General features: G+C 44.1%; 1 protein-coding gene across 2 annotated transcripts in view; it reads right to left on the bottom strand.

Moving 5' to 3' along the window:
• The window catches only part of mccc1 (methylcrotonyl-CoA carboxylase subunit), an 80,324-nt gene extending 68,639 nt beyond the window's left edge, over nucleotides 1–11,685 (bottom strand). Inside the window, exon 1 of one of the 2 annotated variants that reach the window (XM_068042334.1) lies at nucleotides 11,408–11,685. In XM_068042334.1, the coding sequence (XP_067898435.1) occupies nucleotides 11,408–11,466 (59 nt within the window). In that variant the 5' untranslated portion in view covers nucleotides 11,467–11,685. The remainder of the gene's footprint in view (nucleotides 1–11,407) is intronic. The other variant, XM_068042336.1, reaches the window with a different exon arrangement.
• Between the last annotated feature and the right edge of the window lie 8,760 nt (nucleotides 11,686–20,445).

Here is a 20,445-nt window from a genome sequence, read left to right as displayed (position 1 = left end):
CTCCGGTTTCCTCCCACAGCCAAAGACTTGCAGGTTGATAGGTAAATTGGCCATTATAAATTGCCCCTAGTATTGGTAGGGGAATTGAGGGAAGGTGGGGATGTGGTAGGAATATGGGATTAATGTAGGATTAGTATAAATGGGTGGTTGATGGTCGGCACAGACTCGGTGGGCCGAAGGGCCTGTTTCAGTGCTGCATCTCCAAATAAATAAATTCCAGAAAGCCAGCAAACTGATAAAAAGATGGCATTTCTTTTCAGTGAAAAGACCAATATCCCCAGTACAATTGAGAATCAAAAGGAGGAAAATTGGATTACAACATTAAATTATCCCAATCTACACAGGATAATTATCTTAAGACTGTTTTACCACATTCTACTAAACATGAACTCTAATCCCTGTACAGGTCAAGGGTCATAGAATCATAAAATTATGCAGCACAAAAGGCGGCCATTATGCCTGTGACAGCTATTTGGTAGAGCTATCCATTTAATCCCACTCCATTGCTCTTTCCTCAAAACCCTGTAATTTTTTTCCCTTCAAGCATTTATCTAATTTTATTTTGAATGTTACTATAGAAACTGCACCCACCACCCTTTCAGGCAGTGCATTCCAGATCACAACAACTCACTGTGTATTAAAAAAAAATTTTCTTCATCCATCTCTGGTTCTTTTGCCAATCACCTGAAATCTGTGCCCTCTGGTTACTGACACTTCTGCCATCGGAAACAGTTTCTCTTTACTTACTCTATTGCCAGAGCTGGCGGGCAGCCATAAGGGTGGGGCTGGGGTGTGGCGAGTCGAGGAGACTTAGCAGTTGGCAGGAAAGAAGACAGAAGCGCAAGGGGAGAGCCAACTGCGAAACAGCCCTGACAACCAATTTTATCTGCAGCACCTGTGGAAGAGTCTGTCACTCTAGTATTGGCCTTTATAGCCACTCCAGGCGCTGCTCCACAAACCACTGACCACCTGCAGGCACTTACCCATTGTCTCCCGAGACAAGGAGGCCAAAGAAGAAGAACTCTACCAAAACCAATCAAGACTTTCAACACCTCTACCAAATCTCCTCTTAACAATTTCTGCTCTAAGGAGGACTTCCAGCTTCTCCAGTCTCTCCACATAACTGAAGTCCCTCATCACTGGTACCATTCTAGTAAATCTCTTCTGCACCCTCTCTAAGGTCTTGACATCCTTCCTAAAGCATGATGCCCATAATTATACATAATACTCCAGCTGCGGTCTAACCAGTCTTTTGTAAAGATTTGGCATAACATTTTGCTTCTGATCTTTATTCCTCTCTTAATAAAGACAAGGATCTCATATGCTTCTTTAACAGCCTTCTCAACTTGCCCTGACACTTCGAAGATTTGGTTGTATATACCTCCAGGTGGCTCTCTGTTCCTGCACCTTCTTTAAAATTGTACCATTTAGCATGCACGTCAGCTGTGGCTCAGTTGGTAGAAGTCTTGCTTCTGAATTACAAGCTTCCAGGTTCAAGTCCCACTCTGGGAATTGGGCATAAAAATCAAGGTGACACTCCAGTGCAGTACTGAGGGAGTGCTGCACTGTTGGAGATGCTTTCGGATTGAGACATTTAAACCAAGACTCCACCTTCCCTCTCAGTTGAATGTAAAAAGATCCCTATTTCGCAGAACAGCAGGCATGTTATCCCTGGTATCCAGGCCAATACATCAAATAAACAGATCATTTGGTCATTATCACATTGCTGTTTGTGGGAGCTTGCTGCGCACAAATTGGCTGTTGTGTTTTCTATCTTGCAACAGTGACTACAGTTCAAAATTACTTCATTGACTTTAAAGTGCTTTGGAACATTCAATGGTTACAAAAAGTGCTATAGAAATGAAGTCTTTCTTTTTTCATATTACCTCTCCTCATTCCTCCTACTAAAATGCATCATTTCAAAATTCTGTGTTAAATTTCACCTGCTATGTGTCTATTCATTTCAACAGTCCTTCTGAAGTCTGTTACTATCTGCCTCTTTGTTTACTATATTTCCAGGTTTCCAAGAATCTCCTGCAAACTGTTAAATTATTCCCTGTACACCCAAGTCCAGATCATTAATGTATATGAAAAAGAGCCATAATACCAACCCCTGGGGAACACCACTGCATTCTTCCCTCCAATCTGTACAACAACCATTCACCATTACTCTCTGATTTCTGTCGTTCAGCCAATTTTGCATCCATGTTGTCACTGTTCCTTTAATTCCATGAGCTTTCATTTCGCTAACAAGTCTATCATGTGTGTTATGTGGTACTTTGTCAAACGCCTTTTGCAAGTCCATATACACATCAACTGCACTACTCTCATCAACCTTCTCTGTTACTTCATCAAAGAACCCAATCAAGAGTCAAACGCAATTGGCCTTTAACAAATCCATGCTGACTTTCATTTATTAGCCCATTATTTATTAGCCAACGGCAACACGAGGAAAAGCTTTTTTATGCAGTGAGTGGTTAAGATCTGGAATGCACTGCCTGAGAGTGTGGTGGGAGGAGATTCAATCATGGCTTTCAAAATGGAATTGGATAAGCACCTAAAGAGAAAACATTTACGGGGTTACTGGGAAAAGGCGGGGAGTGGGACTAGCTGATTTGCTTTTGCAGACAGCCAGAATAGACACAACGGGCAGAGAGGCCTCCTTCTATAATTCATATGTTTCTTAATGCTAATTAATTTTGTCCCACATTACTGTCTCTAAAAGTTTCCCCATTCCCCAACATTAGACTGACTGGCCCTGTGGTTGCTGGGTTTATCCTTCTCCCCTTTTTTAATCAGGGGTGTAACATTTGTAATCCTCCAGTCCTCTGGCACCACCAACAAAGACAAGGAGGATTGGGAGACTGGGGCTAGAATCTCCACAATTTTCACCCTTACTTCCCTCAGTAACCGAGGATGCATCCCATCCGGAAGGAGTGACTTTTCTACTTTGAGCACTGCCAATCTTTACTTATTTTTATCCTATCCACTTTCTCTACTAACCTCGCCTTTACTCTACATTGGCAGCATCCCCTTCTGTAATGAAGACAGATGCAAAGTACTCATTTAGTACCTCAGCCATGCCCTCTGCCTCCACAAGAAGAACTTCTTTTTGATCAAAATAACATTACTGCATCCTTGTACTTTAGAATGTACTATCAAACATGCTATCGACAGGACAAGGCTAAGATAATTAAAAGAACAGATCCCTAACTCACAGCTGGCTCTTTAATAGCACTACTCTTCATTCATGTAAAAAGAACTATCATCAGAGCTCAGTACTGAATAAAATAGTCTTCTGCACTTTATGGGCACAACTGACAGTCTATATCCAAGTGCTGTATGTATGCCTTTTTACTTTAGAAGAACAAAATGTTACTCCATTCATTTATATGAAGCTCTGTCAGATTAAGGGTATATTAGTGTTGACTTTCATCAGAGTGTATGTTTGCATGCTGTCACCTTCACAAATACTAATCCATTAAACTAATTTACACAATTTACTTTCTAGTACACTAAATCTAGAGTTACTGTACTATTAACTAAAGATTCTGCATTTACAGCATTAGTTAGATTTTAAGACAATATACTAAAAACTTCTTTTTAGATAGGTCCTTAAAGAAATCTTATGCAATGTGCTTTAGAAAGTCACTGGCTGAAAACCAACCACTAGACAGTATGTCTTTTTTCTTATTCATTCATGGGATGTGGGCGACACTGGTTAGGCCAGCATTTATTGCCCATCCTTAATTGCCCTTGAGAAGGTGGTGGTGAGCTGCCTTCTTGAACCGCTGCAGTCCATTTGGGGTAGGTATACCCACAGTGCTGTTAGGAAGGGAGTTCCAGGATTTTGACCCAGCGACAGTGAAGGAACGGCGATATAGTTCCAAGTCAGGATGGTGTGTGACTTGAAGGGGAACTTGCAGATGGTGGTGTTCCCATGTATTTGCTGCCCTTGTCCTTCTAGTTGGTAGAGGTCGCGGGTTTGGAAGGTGCTGTCTAAGGAGTCTTGGTGCATTGCTGCAGTGCATCTTGTAGATGGTACACACTGCTGCCACTGTGCGTCGGTGGTGGAGGGAGTGAATGTTTGTAGATGGGGTGCCAATCAAGTGGGCTGCTTTGTCCTGGATGGTGTCGAGCTTCTTGAGTGTTGTTGGAGCTGCACCCATCCAGGCAAGTGGAGAGTATTCCATCACACTTGTGCCTTGTAGATGGTGGACAGGTTTTGGGGAGTCAGGAGGTCAGTTACTCGCCTCAAGATTCCAAGTCTCTGACCTGCTCTTGTAGCTACGGTATTTGTATGGCTACTCCAGTTCAGTTTCTGGTCAATGGTAACCCCTAGGTTGTTGATAGTGGGGGATTCAGCGATGGTAATGCTGTTGAATGTCAAGGGGAGATGGTTAGATTCTCTCTTGTTGGAGATGGTCTAACAGCTGGCAAAAATGATATGACTGGCATCATAAAATATATTTACTGAAATTTATACACACCATTGTTTGCGCTAGTTTGTGAGAGGGGTTCCAATATATAACCTTCCTAAACAGTGCAGCCGTTGTTCAGTGGTAGCATCCTCACCTCTGCTTAATAAAGTTATGGACTCAAGCCTGACTCCAGAGACTTGAAGATATAGTAAGCTGGATTTTGCAGTCAGCAGCAAAGCAACAATGCTTGCTGCTGATCTCAAAGAAAGATGCCCACAAAGATCTAGTGATCTCTGTGGTGCGGATTTTCTCTTTACCTTGGCCAACTTAAATCTGGCGCCAAATAAAGGGGATCTCTCGGAGTGCAGCAGCAGTGATTTCAGCAAGCAGCGAATCACACTGAGGTATTCACACGCAGCAAACCAGGAAGTTAAAAATACTTAATATCCTTCAATTCTAAACTAAATTTTCAGATAGTGCAATAAATGATAATCATTAGATTAAGAAAGAAGCCATTATTTTAAAAATATGTGAAATTTTATCATAATGGAGAAGTTTGACATTCCACAAAAATAAAATTAGCTTTTTAGGGCCAGTGAGCGTGTTTAGCAATAATTATGAAGATTGTACGCTGTTAAAAACCCAGATACAACTCATTCGACAAGGTGTAACGTTTTCAAAGCGAGACTAACATAAGAACATAAGAAGTAGGAACAGAAGTAGGCCATTCGGCTCCTTAAGCCTGCCCCGCCATTCAATAAGATCATGGCTGATCTGCCCCAGACCTCAACTCCTCTTTCGTGCTAGCTCCTCATAGCCCTCAACTCCCCGATATTTCAAAAATCTATCTACCTCCTCTTTAAATACTTTCAGTGATCTAGCCTCCACAATTCTCTGTGGTAGAGAATTCCAGACATTCACCACCCGCTGAGAGAAGAAATTCCTTTGCATCTCAGTTTTAAATGAGTGTCCCCTTATTCTGTAACTATGTCCCCTAGTTCCAGATTCTCCCACTAGTGGAAACATCTTCTTAACATCTACCATCAAGCTCCCTCAGAATCTTGTACATTTCAATAAGATCACCTCTCATTCTTCTAAACTCTAATAAAGGCCTAACTTGTTTAGCCATTCTTGATAAGTCAACCCCTTCATCTCAGGAATCAGCCGAGTGAATCTCTTTTGAATTGCCTCCAATGCCAGTATATCCCTTCTTAAATACGGGGCCAAAACTGTACACAATACTCCAGGTGCAGCCTCACCAAAACCCTGTACAGTTGTAACAAGACTTCCCTATTTTTAAACTCCAACTCCCTAGCAATAAAGACCAAAATTCCATTTGCCGTCTTAATTACTTGCTGCACCTGCATGCTAACTATTTGTGTTTCATGCACAAGAACACCCAGATCCCTCTGTGCTGCACTTTTTTGGAGTCTCTCTCCATTTAAATAATAGTCTGCCTTTTGATTCTTCCTACCAAAGTGCATGACTTCACACTTTCCTACAGTAAGCTCCATCTGCCAAGTTTTTGCCCACTCCCTCAACCTATCTATATGCCCTTGCAGATTCCTTATGTCCTCATCACAACATGCCCTCCCACCTATTTTTGTGTCGTCAGAAAATTTGGATATATTACACTCTGCCCCCTCCTCCAAGTCATTAATATAGATAGTAAATAATTGAGGCCTAGGACTGATCCTTGTGGCACTCCACTAGTTATGTCTTCCCAACCTGAAAAAGACCCATTAATCCCGACTCTGTCTTCTGTGAGTTAACCAGTCCTCAATCCATGCTAATACATTACCCCCAATATCGTGAGCTCCTATCTTGTGCAATAATATTTTATGTGGCACCTTATCGAATGCCTTCTGAAAATCCAAATACACTACATCTACCAGTTCCCCTGTATCAACTCTGCTTGTTACATCCTCAAAGAACTCTAGCAAATTTATCAATCATGATTTCCCTTTCATAAAACCATGTTGACTCTCTTTGATTGCGTTAAGTTTTTCTAAATATCTTGCTATTTCTTCCTTAATAATGGACTCTAGCATTTTCCCAACGACCGATGTTAGGTTGACTGGCCTATAGTTTCCTGCTTTTTGTTTCCCTCCCTTCTTGAACAGGGGCACCAGATTAGTGGTTTTCCAATCCGCTGGGAATCTCCCGGAATCCAGTGACTTCTGGAATATTTCGACCAATGCCTCCACTATCTCTGCAGCCACTTCCTTTAAAACTCTTGGATGTAGGCCATCAGGTCCTGGCGATTTGTCTGTCGTTACTCCCATTAGTTTGTCAAATATTTTGTCCCTCGTGATAGAGACTGTTACAAGATCTTTCCTCCCATTAGATCCTTGCTTATCTGATATCTGTGGGATGTTTATAGTGTCCTCCACCGTGAAGACCGATGCAAAATATTGGTTTAAATTATCTGCCATTTCCCTGTTCCCCGTTATCAATTCTCCAGTCGCATCCTCCAAGGGTCCCACTCTCACTCTAGCTACTGTTTTTATATTTCTTGCCAATTTACTTTCATAATCATTTCTCCCTCTTTATTAGCTTTAGTCATCCGCTGCAGGTTCCTAAAAAATTCCCAATCCTCTGGCCTACCACTAGTTTTTGCCGCTTTGTATGCCTTAGTTTTTGATTGGATAATTTCCTTGACCGCCATTGTTAACCGCCTTTGGGTGGTTCATCCTTCTCGAGTCCTTCTTTTTGCTGAGCGTTATGAAATATCTGCTTAAATATCTGCCGCTGCTCATCCAATGACCTTCCCCTTAGTCTATTTTCCCTGCCTTAGACAACTCTTCCCTCATACCTCCGTAATTGCCCTTGCTTAAGTTGAGGACACTGGTTTGAGACCCGGGTTGCTCGTCCTCAAACCGAATTTGAAATTCTAGCATGTTGTGATCGCTGCTCCCTAGAGGATCGTTAACAATGATATCTCTTCATAGTCCTACCTCATTACACATTACTAGATCTAAAATAGCCTGTTCCTAGGTAGGTTCTGCAACATATTACTCTAAGTAACAATCCCTGATGCATTTTACAAATTCGCCTTCCATGTTACCTCTGCCAATCTGATTTGTCCAGTTAATATGCAGATTAAAATCACCCATGACAACTGTAGCGCCCTTCTTACACGCCTCCGTTATTTCCCCTTTTATACTTTGTCCTACAGTGTCAACTCTTCGGGGGCCTATAAACGACTTCCAGCTGTGACTTCTTCCCCTTGCTATTTCTTACAGTGTAAGAATGGAAGTTTTGGTCAATCATAGATTTCTCATTGATTGCAGTCTGGGGGTGCCTCAACAGTGCACCCATCGGAGAAGCGTAGAGTCACTGACAGGAACTTTTGAATTTCCATGTTATTTTGGGCATATGCAGACTGCAGAAGTTGTTGTCATTTTCAGTGGAGTAATGACGGCAAACGCCAATAGTTTCATCATCATTTCTCTTCTCTTTGGCCTTCTTATCTCGAGAGACAATGGGTAAGCGCCTGGAGGTGGTCAGTGGTGTGTGGAGCAGCGCCTGGAGTGGCTATAAAGGCCAATTCTAGAGTGACAGGCTCTTCCACAGGTGCTGCAGAAAAATTTGTTTGTCGGGGCTGTTACACAGTTGGCTCTCCCCTTGCGCTTTTGTCTTTTTTCCTGCCAACTGCTAAGTCTCTTCGACTCGCCACACTTTAGCCCCACCTTTATGGCTGCCCGCCAGCTCTGGGAACACTGGCAACTGACTCCCACGACTTGTGATCAATGTCACAGGACTTCATGTCCTGTTTGCAGACGTCTTTAAAGCGGAGACATGGACAGCTGGTGGGTCTGATACCAGTGGCGAGCTCGCTGTACAATGTGACCTTGGGGATCCTGCCATCTTCCATGCGGCTCACATGGCCAAGCCATCTCAAGTGCCGCTGACTCAGTAGTATGTATAAGCTGGGGATGTTGGCCGCCTCGAGGACTTCTGTGTTGGAGATACGGTCCTGCCACCTGATGCCAAGTATTCTCCAGAGGCAGCGAAGATGGAATGAATTGAGACGTCGCTCTTGGCTGACATACGTTGTCCAGGCCTCGCTGCCATAGAGCAAGGTACTGAGGACACAGGCTTGATACACTCGGACTTTTGTGTTCCGTGTCAGTGCGCCATTTTCCCACACTCTCTTGGCCAGTCTGGACATAGCAGTGGAAGCCTTTCCCATGCGCTTGTTGATTTCTGCATCTAGAGACAGGTTACTGGTGATAGTTGAGCCTCGGTAGGTGAACTCTTGAACCACTTCCAGAGCGTGGTCGCCAATATTGATGGATGGAGCATTTCTGACATCCTGTCCCATGATGTTCGTTTTCTTGAGGCTGATGGTGAGGCCAAATTCATTGCAGGCAGCCGCAAACCTGTCGATGAGACTCTGCAGGCACTCTTCAGTATGAGATGTTAAAGCAGCATTGTCAGCAAAGAGGAGTTCCCTGATGAGGACTTTCCGTACTTTGGACTTCGCTCTTAGACGGGCAAGATTGAACAACCTGCCCCCTGATCTTTTGTGGAAGAAAATTCCTTCTTCTGAAGACTTGAACGCATGTGAAATCAGCAGGGAGAAGAAAATCCCAAAAAGTGTGGGTGCGAGAACACAGCCCTGTTTCACGCCACTCAGGATAGGAAAGGGGTCTGATGAGGTGCCGCCATATTGAATTGTGCCTTTCATATTGTCATGGAATGAGGTGATGATACTTAGTAGCTTTGGTGGATATCCAATCTTTTCTAGTAGTCTGAAGAGACCACGTCTGCTGACGAGGTCAAAGGCTTTGGTGAGATCAATGAAAGCAATGTAGAGGGGCATCTGTTGTTCGCAGCATTTCTCCTGTATCTGACAAAGGGTGAACAGCATGTCAACGGTCGATCTCTCTGCACGAAAGCCACACTGTGCCTTAGGGTAGACGTGCTCGGCCAGCTTCTGGAGCCTGTTTACAGCGACTCGAGCAAAGACTTTCCCCACTCTGCTGAGCAGGGAGATTCCACGGTAGTTGTTGCAGTCACCATGGTCACCTTTGTTTTTATAGAGGGTGATGATATTGGCATCGCGCATGTCCTGAGGTACTGCTCCCTTGTCCCAGCTCAGGCATAGCAGTTCATGTAGTGCTGAGAGTATAGCAGGCTTGGCACTCTTGATTATTTCAGGGGTAATGCTGTCCTTCCCAGGGGCTTTTCCGCTGTCTAGAGAATCAATTGCATCACTGAGTTCCGATTTTGTTGGCTGTATGTCCAGCTCATCCATGACTGTTACCACAGCAAAATCCAGGAAAGTCTAGATTAACGTTTAATGCAGTATTGAAAAAGACAGACTTGCATTTATATAGCACTTTTCACAACCATCAGACATCTCAAAGAGCTTTACAGCCAGTGAAGTAATTTTTAAGTGTAGTCACTGTCGTATTGCAGAAAATGCGGCAGCCAGTACGCACACAGCAAACTCCCACAAACAGCAATGGGATAACGACCAGATAACCTGTATTTTTGTGATGTTGATTAAGGGATAAATATTGGCTCGGACACTGGGGATAACTCGCCTGCTCTTCTTCAAAATAGCACCATGGGATCTTTTACATTCACCCTAGCAAGCAGATAGGGCCTCAGTTTATCATCTCATCCAAAAGACAGCACCTCCAACAATGCAGCACTCCCTTAGTACAGCACTGAAGCATCAACCTTGATTTGTGCACTCAAGCACTGGAGTAGGACTTGATCCTAGAACCTTGTGTCTCAGAGGCAGGAGAGCTACCAACTGAGCCACAGCTGATACAGGAGTGTTGTATTGTTGGAGGTGCTGATGTTATGTTGTGATGTTAAACCAAGATGCCATCTGTCCTATTAGGTGGATGTAAAAGACCCCGACTATACAAAAAATGCAAGGGAATTCTCCTTGCCAATATTTTCTTAATCTGGCATTTTGTATAGGATGAGAAACCAACGAGGATCACAGCAAAACTGCAACTAGTGGAAAGCCAACTTTTTAAAACTTTTATTCTAATATTGTAGTGTAAAGGCACTCTTAGAGAAAAGGCAGCAGACTGACTGACAGCATTCCATAGGTTGATATTTCACAGGTAGTCAGAGGTCAATGAGCAGTCCAGCACCCACCTAGTTAAAACTTTTCATTACTCCCTCAACCAGGGGCATTGAAAGTGAAGATGGTGCCATTTGGCACTGCCCACTTGTTCCACGATGAGTTCACACTCATCGGCACAGTGGCGCAGTAGTTAGCACCGCAGCCTCACAGCTCCAGCGACCCGGGTTCAATTCTGGGGACTGCCTGTGTGGAGTTTGCAAGTTCTCCCTGTGTCTGCGTGGGTTTCCTCCGGGTGCTCCGGTTTCCTCCCACATGCCAAAGACTTGCAGGTTGATAGGTAAATTGGCCATTAGCAATTACTCCCTAGTATAGGTAGGTGGTAGGGAAATATAGGGACAGGTGGGGATGTGGTAGGAATATGGAATTAGTGTAGGATTAGTATAAATGGGTGGTTGATGGTTGGCACCGACTCGGTGGGCCGAAGGGCCTGTTTCAGTGCTGTATCTCTAAAACTAAAACAACTTCATCGTGCAAAGCTGTTTTGACTTATCACCAATGCTACATCTGTGAGATACAAATCAGTGCGCAACTGACTTTGAAGCACCGTGGAAAGGGACCATCTCCTCCAGAGAGTCCTGTTCCTCTAGTCCGGTGCCAGGTTGGATTCACAGCATTTACTGTATAACTTCACCTTCCAGGTAAATCTGAACTTCCGAGTGTGAATGCAAGGAAAAGCCGTGATGCAAAACAGGTGGCCGCAGGGCAACTGCTTATAAAGGGCCATCCTGTGACGTGGATCTGGAACCTGGGGCCAGGTACCTGGAATTTGGGGTCTGGGGCCGAGGCTTTTGAATCTGGAACTGGAACTTGAAACCATTCCCTCCCGCAAGGTTCTGGTTACAGCAGCTGATTGAACACTCCGAACACTCACTGTTTGAAGCTTCTGCTGGCCCAGCGCAGCCCCCGCTCACTCACCAACGCCGCCGCCATAATAATAAGCTGGGGGTGGGGATGCGAGCCGCCGCACAATAGCAATCACCTAATGTCAAATATCTGAAACCAAATGTCTCTGCTTTAGAACGTTATGCGCATCGACAGCTAATGATTATCTCAATCTAAGAATTGAATTGCCCGGCACTCCACCGCTTCTTTCCTATTCACCCTCCTATGAAAAACAATCCTGAAACGACTTCCCTCCCTCTTGCCGATCCGTAGCTCTAACATTGTGAAGTAGCCAATCACCTTTGAGCAAAAGACAAGGGGGCCGAAACAGTACGGCCAATCAGATTTGGAGAGACTTGGATAGAAACGCACCGGGTCCTAACGCCCTCCTCACACTGTTCCAGGTCAACACAGCGACCAAATGGTGTGACTTTCATAGAATCATAGAATGATTATGGCGCAGAAGGAGGCTATTCGGCTCATCGTGTCCCTGCTGGCTCTCTGCAAGAGCAATTCACCTAGTCCTACTCCCGCCCTTTTCACCGTAGCCCTGTAAATATTTTCAAATAATTATCCAGTTCTCTTCTGAATGAAAAAAATTGAGTTCTGATGAAAGATTACCTACCTGAAACATTAACTCTGCTTCTCTCTCCACAGATGCTGCCTGACCTGCTGAGTATTTCCAGCACTTTCTGTTTTTATCTCTTTTGAAGGCCTCAATTGAACCTGTGTCCATCACATTCTCAGGCATTGCATTCCAGATCCTAACCACTCTATGCATAAAGAAGTTTTTCCTCATGTCACTGTTGCTTCTTTTGCCAATCACCATAAATCGGTGTCCTCTGATTCTGGATCTTTCGGCCAATGGGAAAAGTTTCTCCCTATCTACTCTGTCTAGACGGCGAATGATTTTGAACACCTCTATTGAATTTTTTGTTAATCTTCTCCAAGGAAAATGGACCCAACTTCACCAACCTATGTTTGTAACTGAAGTTCCTCATCCCTGGAACCATTCTTGTGAATCCTTCCTGTAACCTCTCCAAGTTCATTTCAAAGCAGAGTAGGTAATAGCCCTGCCCTGTTTGGAGCAATACTTGATAACATTAGTAGGGGAGAATTGAGTACAGATGGTAGCTAATGAAACTGTTTCTCTCTCTCCACAGATGCTGCCTTCCCTGCTTAACATTTCCAGCATTTCCTGTTTTTATTTCAGATTTTCACCATCCTCGCTATTTTGCTTTTTTTAAAAGCTGATTTTAGGTATTTGAAATGAAGAGTGAAGCTTTCAGACTGCTGCCATTAGTGTTTCAAGAAAGAACAATTGCAGTTCTATAGTGCCATTAACATAGAAACTATCCCATGGAACTTCACAGAGGTATAGGGTTGCTAACCCTTCCAAATTGCCCAGGGCTCTCCCAAAATGTGGCAAGATCTTAGCAATCTACATTTCTCACCACAGTAGCCCCACACCCCCACTCCATCAAGTCACTGCCTACCACTCAGAGAAAGGTCTGATTTGATGACATCACCACTGGTGCTACGGAAAGCCAACCCCGTGCAGAGGTGGTCAGATACAGGACATGCCAGAATGGGGATAGAGACAGGAGTCGAGTTGGGACTGATGGAAATGGAGCAGGGAGAGTGTTGCAGGACTAGGCTGAACAGTAACTCGGGTGACGGTATTCAGGCTCAGGGCAAGCAAGAGTCAGGGACTGGAGCTTGGGGCAGGGGGAGATTGGGACAACAGACTGGGGTCCAAGGAGAGGGATACAGAGCAATGGGATGGGGATGAGGAAAAGGGAGATTGCAAATTGGATACTAAGGGATGGGGATTTGGGGGAGAGGGAGACTGGGGTTGGCAGCCTCAATTGGGGTTAGGCCATGGGAGAGACCTTGAAAGGAGACGGGCGGGGGGTGTTGGTGGTCAGGGGATTGGTGTTCGGGTAGAGGGCAGGGGAAGAAGACTGGGAGACTGGAGAATGGGATGGTTTGGGGGGGCGCCTAGCACATGCTGTTGAGCCGTGAGCAGCAACGACAACAATGTGATGTGTGGGAGAGACAGCGACAGAAGAGCAGCCAGTAAATTGTTGAGTGAAACCTGGGGAATTTAATGTGGGTAAATAGTGAAAGATTATTTCCTATGGTGGTGAATGGGGAACAAAAGGACGGAGACTAAGGAATGCCACTTAAACAATCAAGTGGGAAGGGAGATGGAAGGCTTTTGAACTGAGGATTATGGGACCATGAAATGCTTCACCACAAGTGGTTATTGAGGCAGAGACTAGAACATCTTTCAAAAGGGAATGGGATAAATATTGGAAAATGTGGGGGAATATAAAAGGATCCTGAGGAAATGTGGTTACAAAAGTAACGCTGGCACAGGCACGGAGTCGAATCTGCCTCTTCCTTTGCTGTAATTTCTATAATTCTATGAAATCTTTCATTTATCAATTCTGAGTTCAAGAAGTGGTTTAGAAATGTTGGTGCTGAGCTGAGTTTCTGACAACCTGCTGTGCAAAGTGCCCCATTGACCTTTGTGCAATCCTTCGGTTTGGTGCAGGGTAGACTTGGGTTGCAGTGAGGCTGACTAGCAGTACAATTTTTATTATACCCTTTCCAAAAAATCTCAACATTCTCTTAAGTATTTATTGAATTCTTTTACCAAAATATAAATTAAATTCAACAGACATAACATTTCTTTACATGTAATTTTAAATGCAAAAATAAAATATTTCAGTGGATAATGAAATGGTTTCAATTTTGTCCAAAAGCATATTTGTAAAAATCAATAAAATGTGGAAAAAAACATTAGTTTTGAATGTTGGCACAGCCTGGCTACAAACATTGTTGAACACGATCTTTGTGTATACCAATACTTTGTCAGTTCACTATGCGCTCTGCAATGCCTCCTATATCATGGCTAGAAATAAAATGTAATAAAATTTTTGACAGGCTCACAGTACTATTTTAAAATCAATTATCTTCTGTATATTTCAATTGTTCTGTAATCCTAAGGGAACTATTTCCTAAGGGAACTTGGTCATGTCTCACTTCTTCCTCACAAAAATGTAGTTCTCCTTCTGTATTTTAATATGTAAAAAGAATATTTAAGATTAATTTAAAGTCACACTCATTATATGAATCTTACAGTTTTGAAAGTATTTGTACTGTCTATTGCTCAGGTGCAATGGTATGTGAGGCGCAGCTCCTGCCAGTATTAACAATTTCACCAGATAACATCAGATGCATTTTATCTTCACCCAGTGTCATATGATCATTCAGAACCACATGATGTTTCTGTGCTAATATAAGGCTGAGATTGTTGACAGATTTCTGTGAGGAGGAAATGGGCTGCTGTCAGTTGAACTGTTGATTAAACAAAAGAACATGTTACCTTTTTACTGATGAAAGTACAAATATGGCTACTTATTGCAAATCAGTCACTGGCATTGTTACACACTTAACAATATCTACCTTGCCTCGAAATAATAGATACAGCAACAACTTTTATTTATATAGCACCTTTAATATATTGAAACGGCCAAAGACATTCTAAAACAAAATTTGATACCAAGCCACAAAATGAGTTACTGGACGATGACCAAAAGCTTGGTCAAAGAGATAGGTTTTAAGGAGTATCTTAAAAGAAGAAAAAGCACCACTTACCAATAATTAGCTCTCACATGTTCAGTGTGGGTCTGCCAGGACCGCTTCATTCCAGACCTTATTAGAGCCTTTGTTTAATCATGGAAAAAAGAGCTGAATTCCAGCAGTGAGGTGAGAATGACTGCCATTGACAGCCAGGCAACATTTGACCAATTGTATCAAAGAGCCCAAGTAAAACTGAAATCAATTGGGATTGAGGGAAACTTCTTTACTGGCTGAAGTGAGACCTAGCACAAAGGAAGGGGGTTGTGGTTGATGCAGACCGATCATCTCAGCCCCTGGACATTGCTGCAGGTGTTCCTCAAGGCAGTGTCCAAGGCCCAACTATCTTCAGCAGCTTCATCAATGACCTTCCCTCCAACATAAGAACAGAAGTGGGGATGTTCACAGATGATTGCACAGTGTTCAGTTCAATTAATAACTCCTCAGATAATGAAACAGCAGTCCATGCCCACATGCAGCTGGACCTAGACAACAATCAGGCAAGTAACATTTGCACCATTCAAGTGCCAGGCAATGACGATCTCCAACATGAGAGAGATTAATCACCTCCCCTTGGCCTTCAACAGAATTACCATTGATGAATCATCCAGCATCAACATCCTGGGGGTCAGCATTGACCAGAAACTTAACTGGACCAGCAACATATACTGTGGCTGTAAGAACATGTCAGAGGTTGGGTATTCTGTGGTGAGTAACTCATCTACTGTCTCTCCAAAGTCTTTCCACCTGTAAGCCACAAGCCAGCAGTGTGAGGGAATGCACTCCATTTGCTTGGATGAGTGAAGCTCTGACAATACTCAGGAAGTTCGACACCATCCAGGACAAAGCAGCCGGCTTGAACATTACCCCATCCATCACCTTAAACATTCACTCCCTCCACCACCAGCGCAACTTGGCTGCACAGTTCACCTCCCAAAACTGTGACCTCTAACACCTAGAAAGACAAGGACAGCAACAGCATAAAAACATCATCTCCCAGTTCCTCTCAAGTCACACACCATTCGGACCTGGATAGAGACTGATGTTCCTCCATCATTGCTTGGTCAAAATCCTGGAACTCCCTAATAGCTCTGTGGGAGGACCTTCACCACAAAAACTATGACAACTAGGGACGGGCAATCAATGCTGACCTTGCCAGAGATGCTCACATCCTGGGAATGAATAAATAAAAATTCTTAAAACTATGAGACTGGATAAGGGGAGTGAGATGAGCTTTGTTTTCATCTAATGTGAAAGGCCCCCAAATTCCTAAATCCAATCTGGTTCAAAAGTAGGTCAGCAACCAAGATTCTCAACATGGTGAGACTTTGATCTCAGCATTGCAGTCAGGAAAGCCAGTGACCAGAGGTGAAATGGAAGGCAGATCAACCCAGATTGCTATAACACATGTCCAAGTGCTCAATTCCTGTTTATCATTGATAGAGTAATATGATTTTCTTTTATTCATTCCTGGGATGTGGGCATCGCTGGCTAGACCAGCATTTGTTGCCCATCCCTAATTGCCCCTGAGAAGGTGGTGGTGAGCAGCGTTCGTGAACCACTGCAGTCCATGTGGGGTAGGTACACCCACAGTGCTGTTAGGAAAGGGAGTTCCAGGATCTTGACCCAGTGACAGTGAAGGAACGGATACAGTTCCAAGTCAGGATGGTGTGTGGTCTGGAGGGGAACCAGCAGGTGGTGGTGTTCCCATGCATTTGCTATCTTTGCCCTTCTAGTTGGTAGAGGTCACAGGTTTGGAAGGTGCTGTCTAAGGAGTCTTGGTGCATTGCTGCAGTGCATCTTGTAGATGGTACACACTGCTGCCACTGTGCGTCGGTGGTGGAGGAAGTGAATGTTTGTAGATGGGATGCCAATCAAGCGGGCTGCTTTGTCCTGGATGGCGTCCAGCTTCTTGAGTGTTATTGGAGCTGCACCCATCCAGGCAAGTGGAGAGTATTCCATCACACTCCTGACTTGTGCCTTGTAGATGGTGGACAGGCTTTCGGAAGTCAGGAAGTGAGTTATTCGCCTCAGGATTCCTAACCTCTGACCTGCTCTTGTAGCCACGGTATTTAGATGGCTACTCCAGTTCAGTTTCTGGTCAATGGTAACCCCCAGGATGTTGATAATGGGGGAATTCAGCTATTGTAATGCCATTGAATGTCAAGGGGAGATGGTTAGATTCTCTCTTGTTGGAGATGGTCATTGCCTGGCACTTGTGTGGCACAAATGTTACTTGCCACTTATCAGCCCAAGCCAGGATATTGTCCAGGTCTGCTGCATTTCTACACAGACTGCTTCAGTATCTGAGGAGTTGCGAATGGTGCTGAACATTGTGTAATCATCAGCGAACATCCCCACTTCTGACCTTATGATTGAAGGAAGGTCATTGATGAAGCAGCAAAAGATGGTTGGGCCTAGGACACTACCCTGAAGAACTCCTGCAGTGATGTCCTGGAGCGCAGATTTTAGACCTCCAACAATCACAACCATCTTCCGTCATACTAGGTATGACTCCAACCAGCAGAGAGTTTTCCCCCTGATTACCATTGACTTCAGTTTTGCTAGGGCTCCTTGAGTTCAGCTCTTTTGTCCATGTTTGAACCAAGGCTGTAATAAGGTCAGGAGCTGAGTGGCCCTGGCGGAACCCAAACCGAGAATCACTCAGCAGGTTATTGCTAACCAAATGCCACATGATCGCACTGTCGATGACACCTCCCATCACTTTACTGATGATTGAGAGTCGGCTGATGGGGCAGCAATTGGCTGGGTTGGACTTGTCCTGCTTTTTGCGTACAGGGCAAACCTGAGCAATTTTCGACATTGCCGGGTAAATGCCAGTGTTGTGGCTGTACTGGAATAGTTTGGCTTGGGGCGCAGCAAGTTCTGGAGCACAGGTCTTCGGTACTATTGCAGGAATATTGTCAGGGCCCATAGCTTTTGCAGTATCCAGTGCCTTCAGTCATTTCTTGCTATCACGTGGAGTGATTCAAATTGGTTGAAGACTGGCATCTGTGATGCTGGGGACTTCAGGAGGAGGCCGAGATGGATCATCAACTCAGCACTTCTGGCTGAAGATTGTTGCAAATGCTTCAGCCTTATCTTTTGCACTGATGTGCTGGGCTCCCTCATCATTGAGGATGGGGATATTTGTGGAGCCACCTCCTCCAGTTAGTTGTTTAATTGTCCACCACCATTCACGACTGGATGTGGCAGGACATCAGAGCTTAGATCTGATCCTTTAGTTACGGAATCGCTTAGCTGTTTATCGCATGCTGCTTACGCAGTTTGGCACGCAAGTAGTCCTGGGTTGTAGCTTCACCAGGTGACACATCATTTTCAGGTATGCCTGGTGCTGCTCCTGGCATGTCCTCCTGCAGTCTTCATTGAACCAGACTGCTCTCCCAGCATGATGATAATGGTAGAGTGAGGGAGATGCTGGGCCATGAGTTTACAGTGGTTGAGTACAATTCTGCTGCTGATGGCCCACAGCGCGTCATAGATGCAGTTTTGCATTGCTAGATCTATTCGAAATCTATCCCATTTAGCACGATGGCAGTGCTACACCACACTATGGAGGGTATCCTCAATGTGACGGTGAGACTTCCTCTCCACAATGACTGTGCGGTGGTTATTCCTACCAATACTGTCATGGACAGCTGCATCTGCGGTAGGCAGATTGGTGAGGACAAGGTCAAGTATGTTTTTCCTTCTTGTTGGCTCCCTCACCACTTGCCACATACCCAGTCTAGCAGCTATGTCCTTTAGGGCTCAGCCAGCTCAGTCAGTAGTGATGCTACTGAGCCACTCGGTGATGGACATTGAAGTCCCCCACCCACAGTAAATTCTGTGCCCTCACCATCCTCAATTCTTCCTCCAAGTGGTGTTCAACATGGAGGAGTACTGATTCATCAGCTGAGGGAGGACAGTAGGTGGTCAACAGCAGGAGGTTTCCTTACCCATATTTGACCTGATGCCAAGTGACTTCATGGGGTCTGGAGTTGATGTTGAGGACTCCCAGGGCAACTCTCTCCCGACTGTATACCACTGTGCCGCCAGCTCTGCTGGGTCTGTCCTGACCGTGGGACAGGGACATATCTGGGGATGGTGATGGCAGTGTCTGGGACATTGTCTGTAAGGTATGATTCCATGAGCATGACTATTTCAGGCCGTTGCTTGACTAGTCTGTGGGACAGCTCTCCCAACTTTGGCACAAGCCCCCAGATGTTAGTAAGGAGGACTTTGCAGGATCTACAGGGCTGGGTTTGCCGTTGTCGCTTCCAGTGCCTACGTCGATACTAGCTGGTTCGAAGAATTTCATTCTTTCTTTCGTAGTGGGTAAATACAACTGAGTGGCTTGCTATGCCATTAAGAGTCAACCATACTGCTGTGGGTCTGGAGTCACATGTAGGGCAGACCAGGTAAGGACAGCAGATTTCCTTCCCTAAACCAGATGGGTTTTTACAACAATGGTTTCATGCCCATCATTAGATTTATTAATTGAATTCAAATTCCACCTTCTGTTGCGGTGGGATTTGAACCCATGCCCCCAGAGCAATACCCTAGGTCTCTGGGTTACTAGTCCATTGACAATACCACTACGCCACCCCTTCCCCCTCCTCCTTGTATTGAGAAAAATAAAAATAGAAGAATTGTGTTAGTGTTGTATGTGATAGGTGCATGTTGAGAAATAGGAATCATTCAATTCTTTGTTTAGTTTAATATATTTTTACTCGGGCATTAAAACAGATGCAGTATTTTTGCTAATAAGCTACAAACAACCTGAATCTCTGCAAACATGTGCTGCCATTCAGATGGAACCAGGCATCTTGTATTGCTAATATTTACTGGTCCTTCAGTTGATGTTTTGGTAGCTCTGACTTGATAATAGCATGCATATTTCAATTTTGCATGCCTGAACAAAAGGGCATAATGCTCTAATGGCAGGTTACGAACAGGGAGACAACCAAATAAGCAGCACCACAGACTTAGTTACACCAGGCATCATCTCACTATTTCCTGTGACACACTCTGAATATTTCCGATTTGAAAAAAATGGCCAATTGTAAAAAAAAAAATCACTTACACTTCCTAAAGCCAGAACAGTGATGAACTGGAATACACTTGAACCACAGAAGTGATGCATTTACTTGTGTTTTGATGTTGTAGTTATCAGCAATGGGCATATGTGGTAGTAACAGACATCCACTGAAACACTAGGTGAAAAATTTCTACATTTTAAACATCAAAGGTCTAATTTTAGACGAGTCACCGATTTCAGCTTTTTTTTTTTAAAAAAAAAGCTGATTTACTATTGCAAGAGCTGGCTACAATCCCTCAACATCCACATTATTCTTCACATCTTTGCCAACTACTTTA

The sequence above is a fragment of the Heterodontus francisci genome, chromosome 11 (assembly GCF_036365525.1).
Source record: "Heterodontus francisci isolate sHetFra1 chromosome 11, sHetFra1.hap1, whole genome shotgun sequence".
Lineage (NCBI taxonomy): Eukaryota > Metazoa > Chordata > Chondrichthyes > Heterodontiformes > Heterodontidae > Heterodontus > Heterodontus francisci.
Note: the sequence above shows the minus strand (reverse complement) of the source record. Positions and strands in the feature narration are given on the sequence as shown.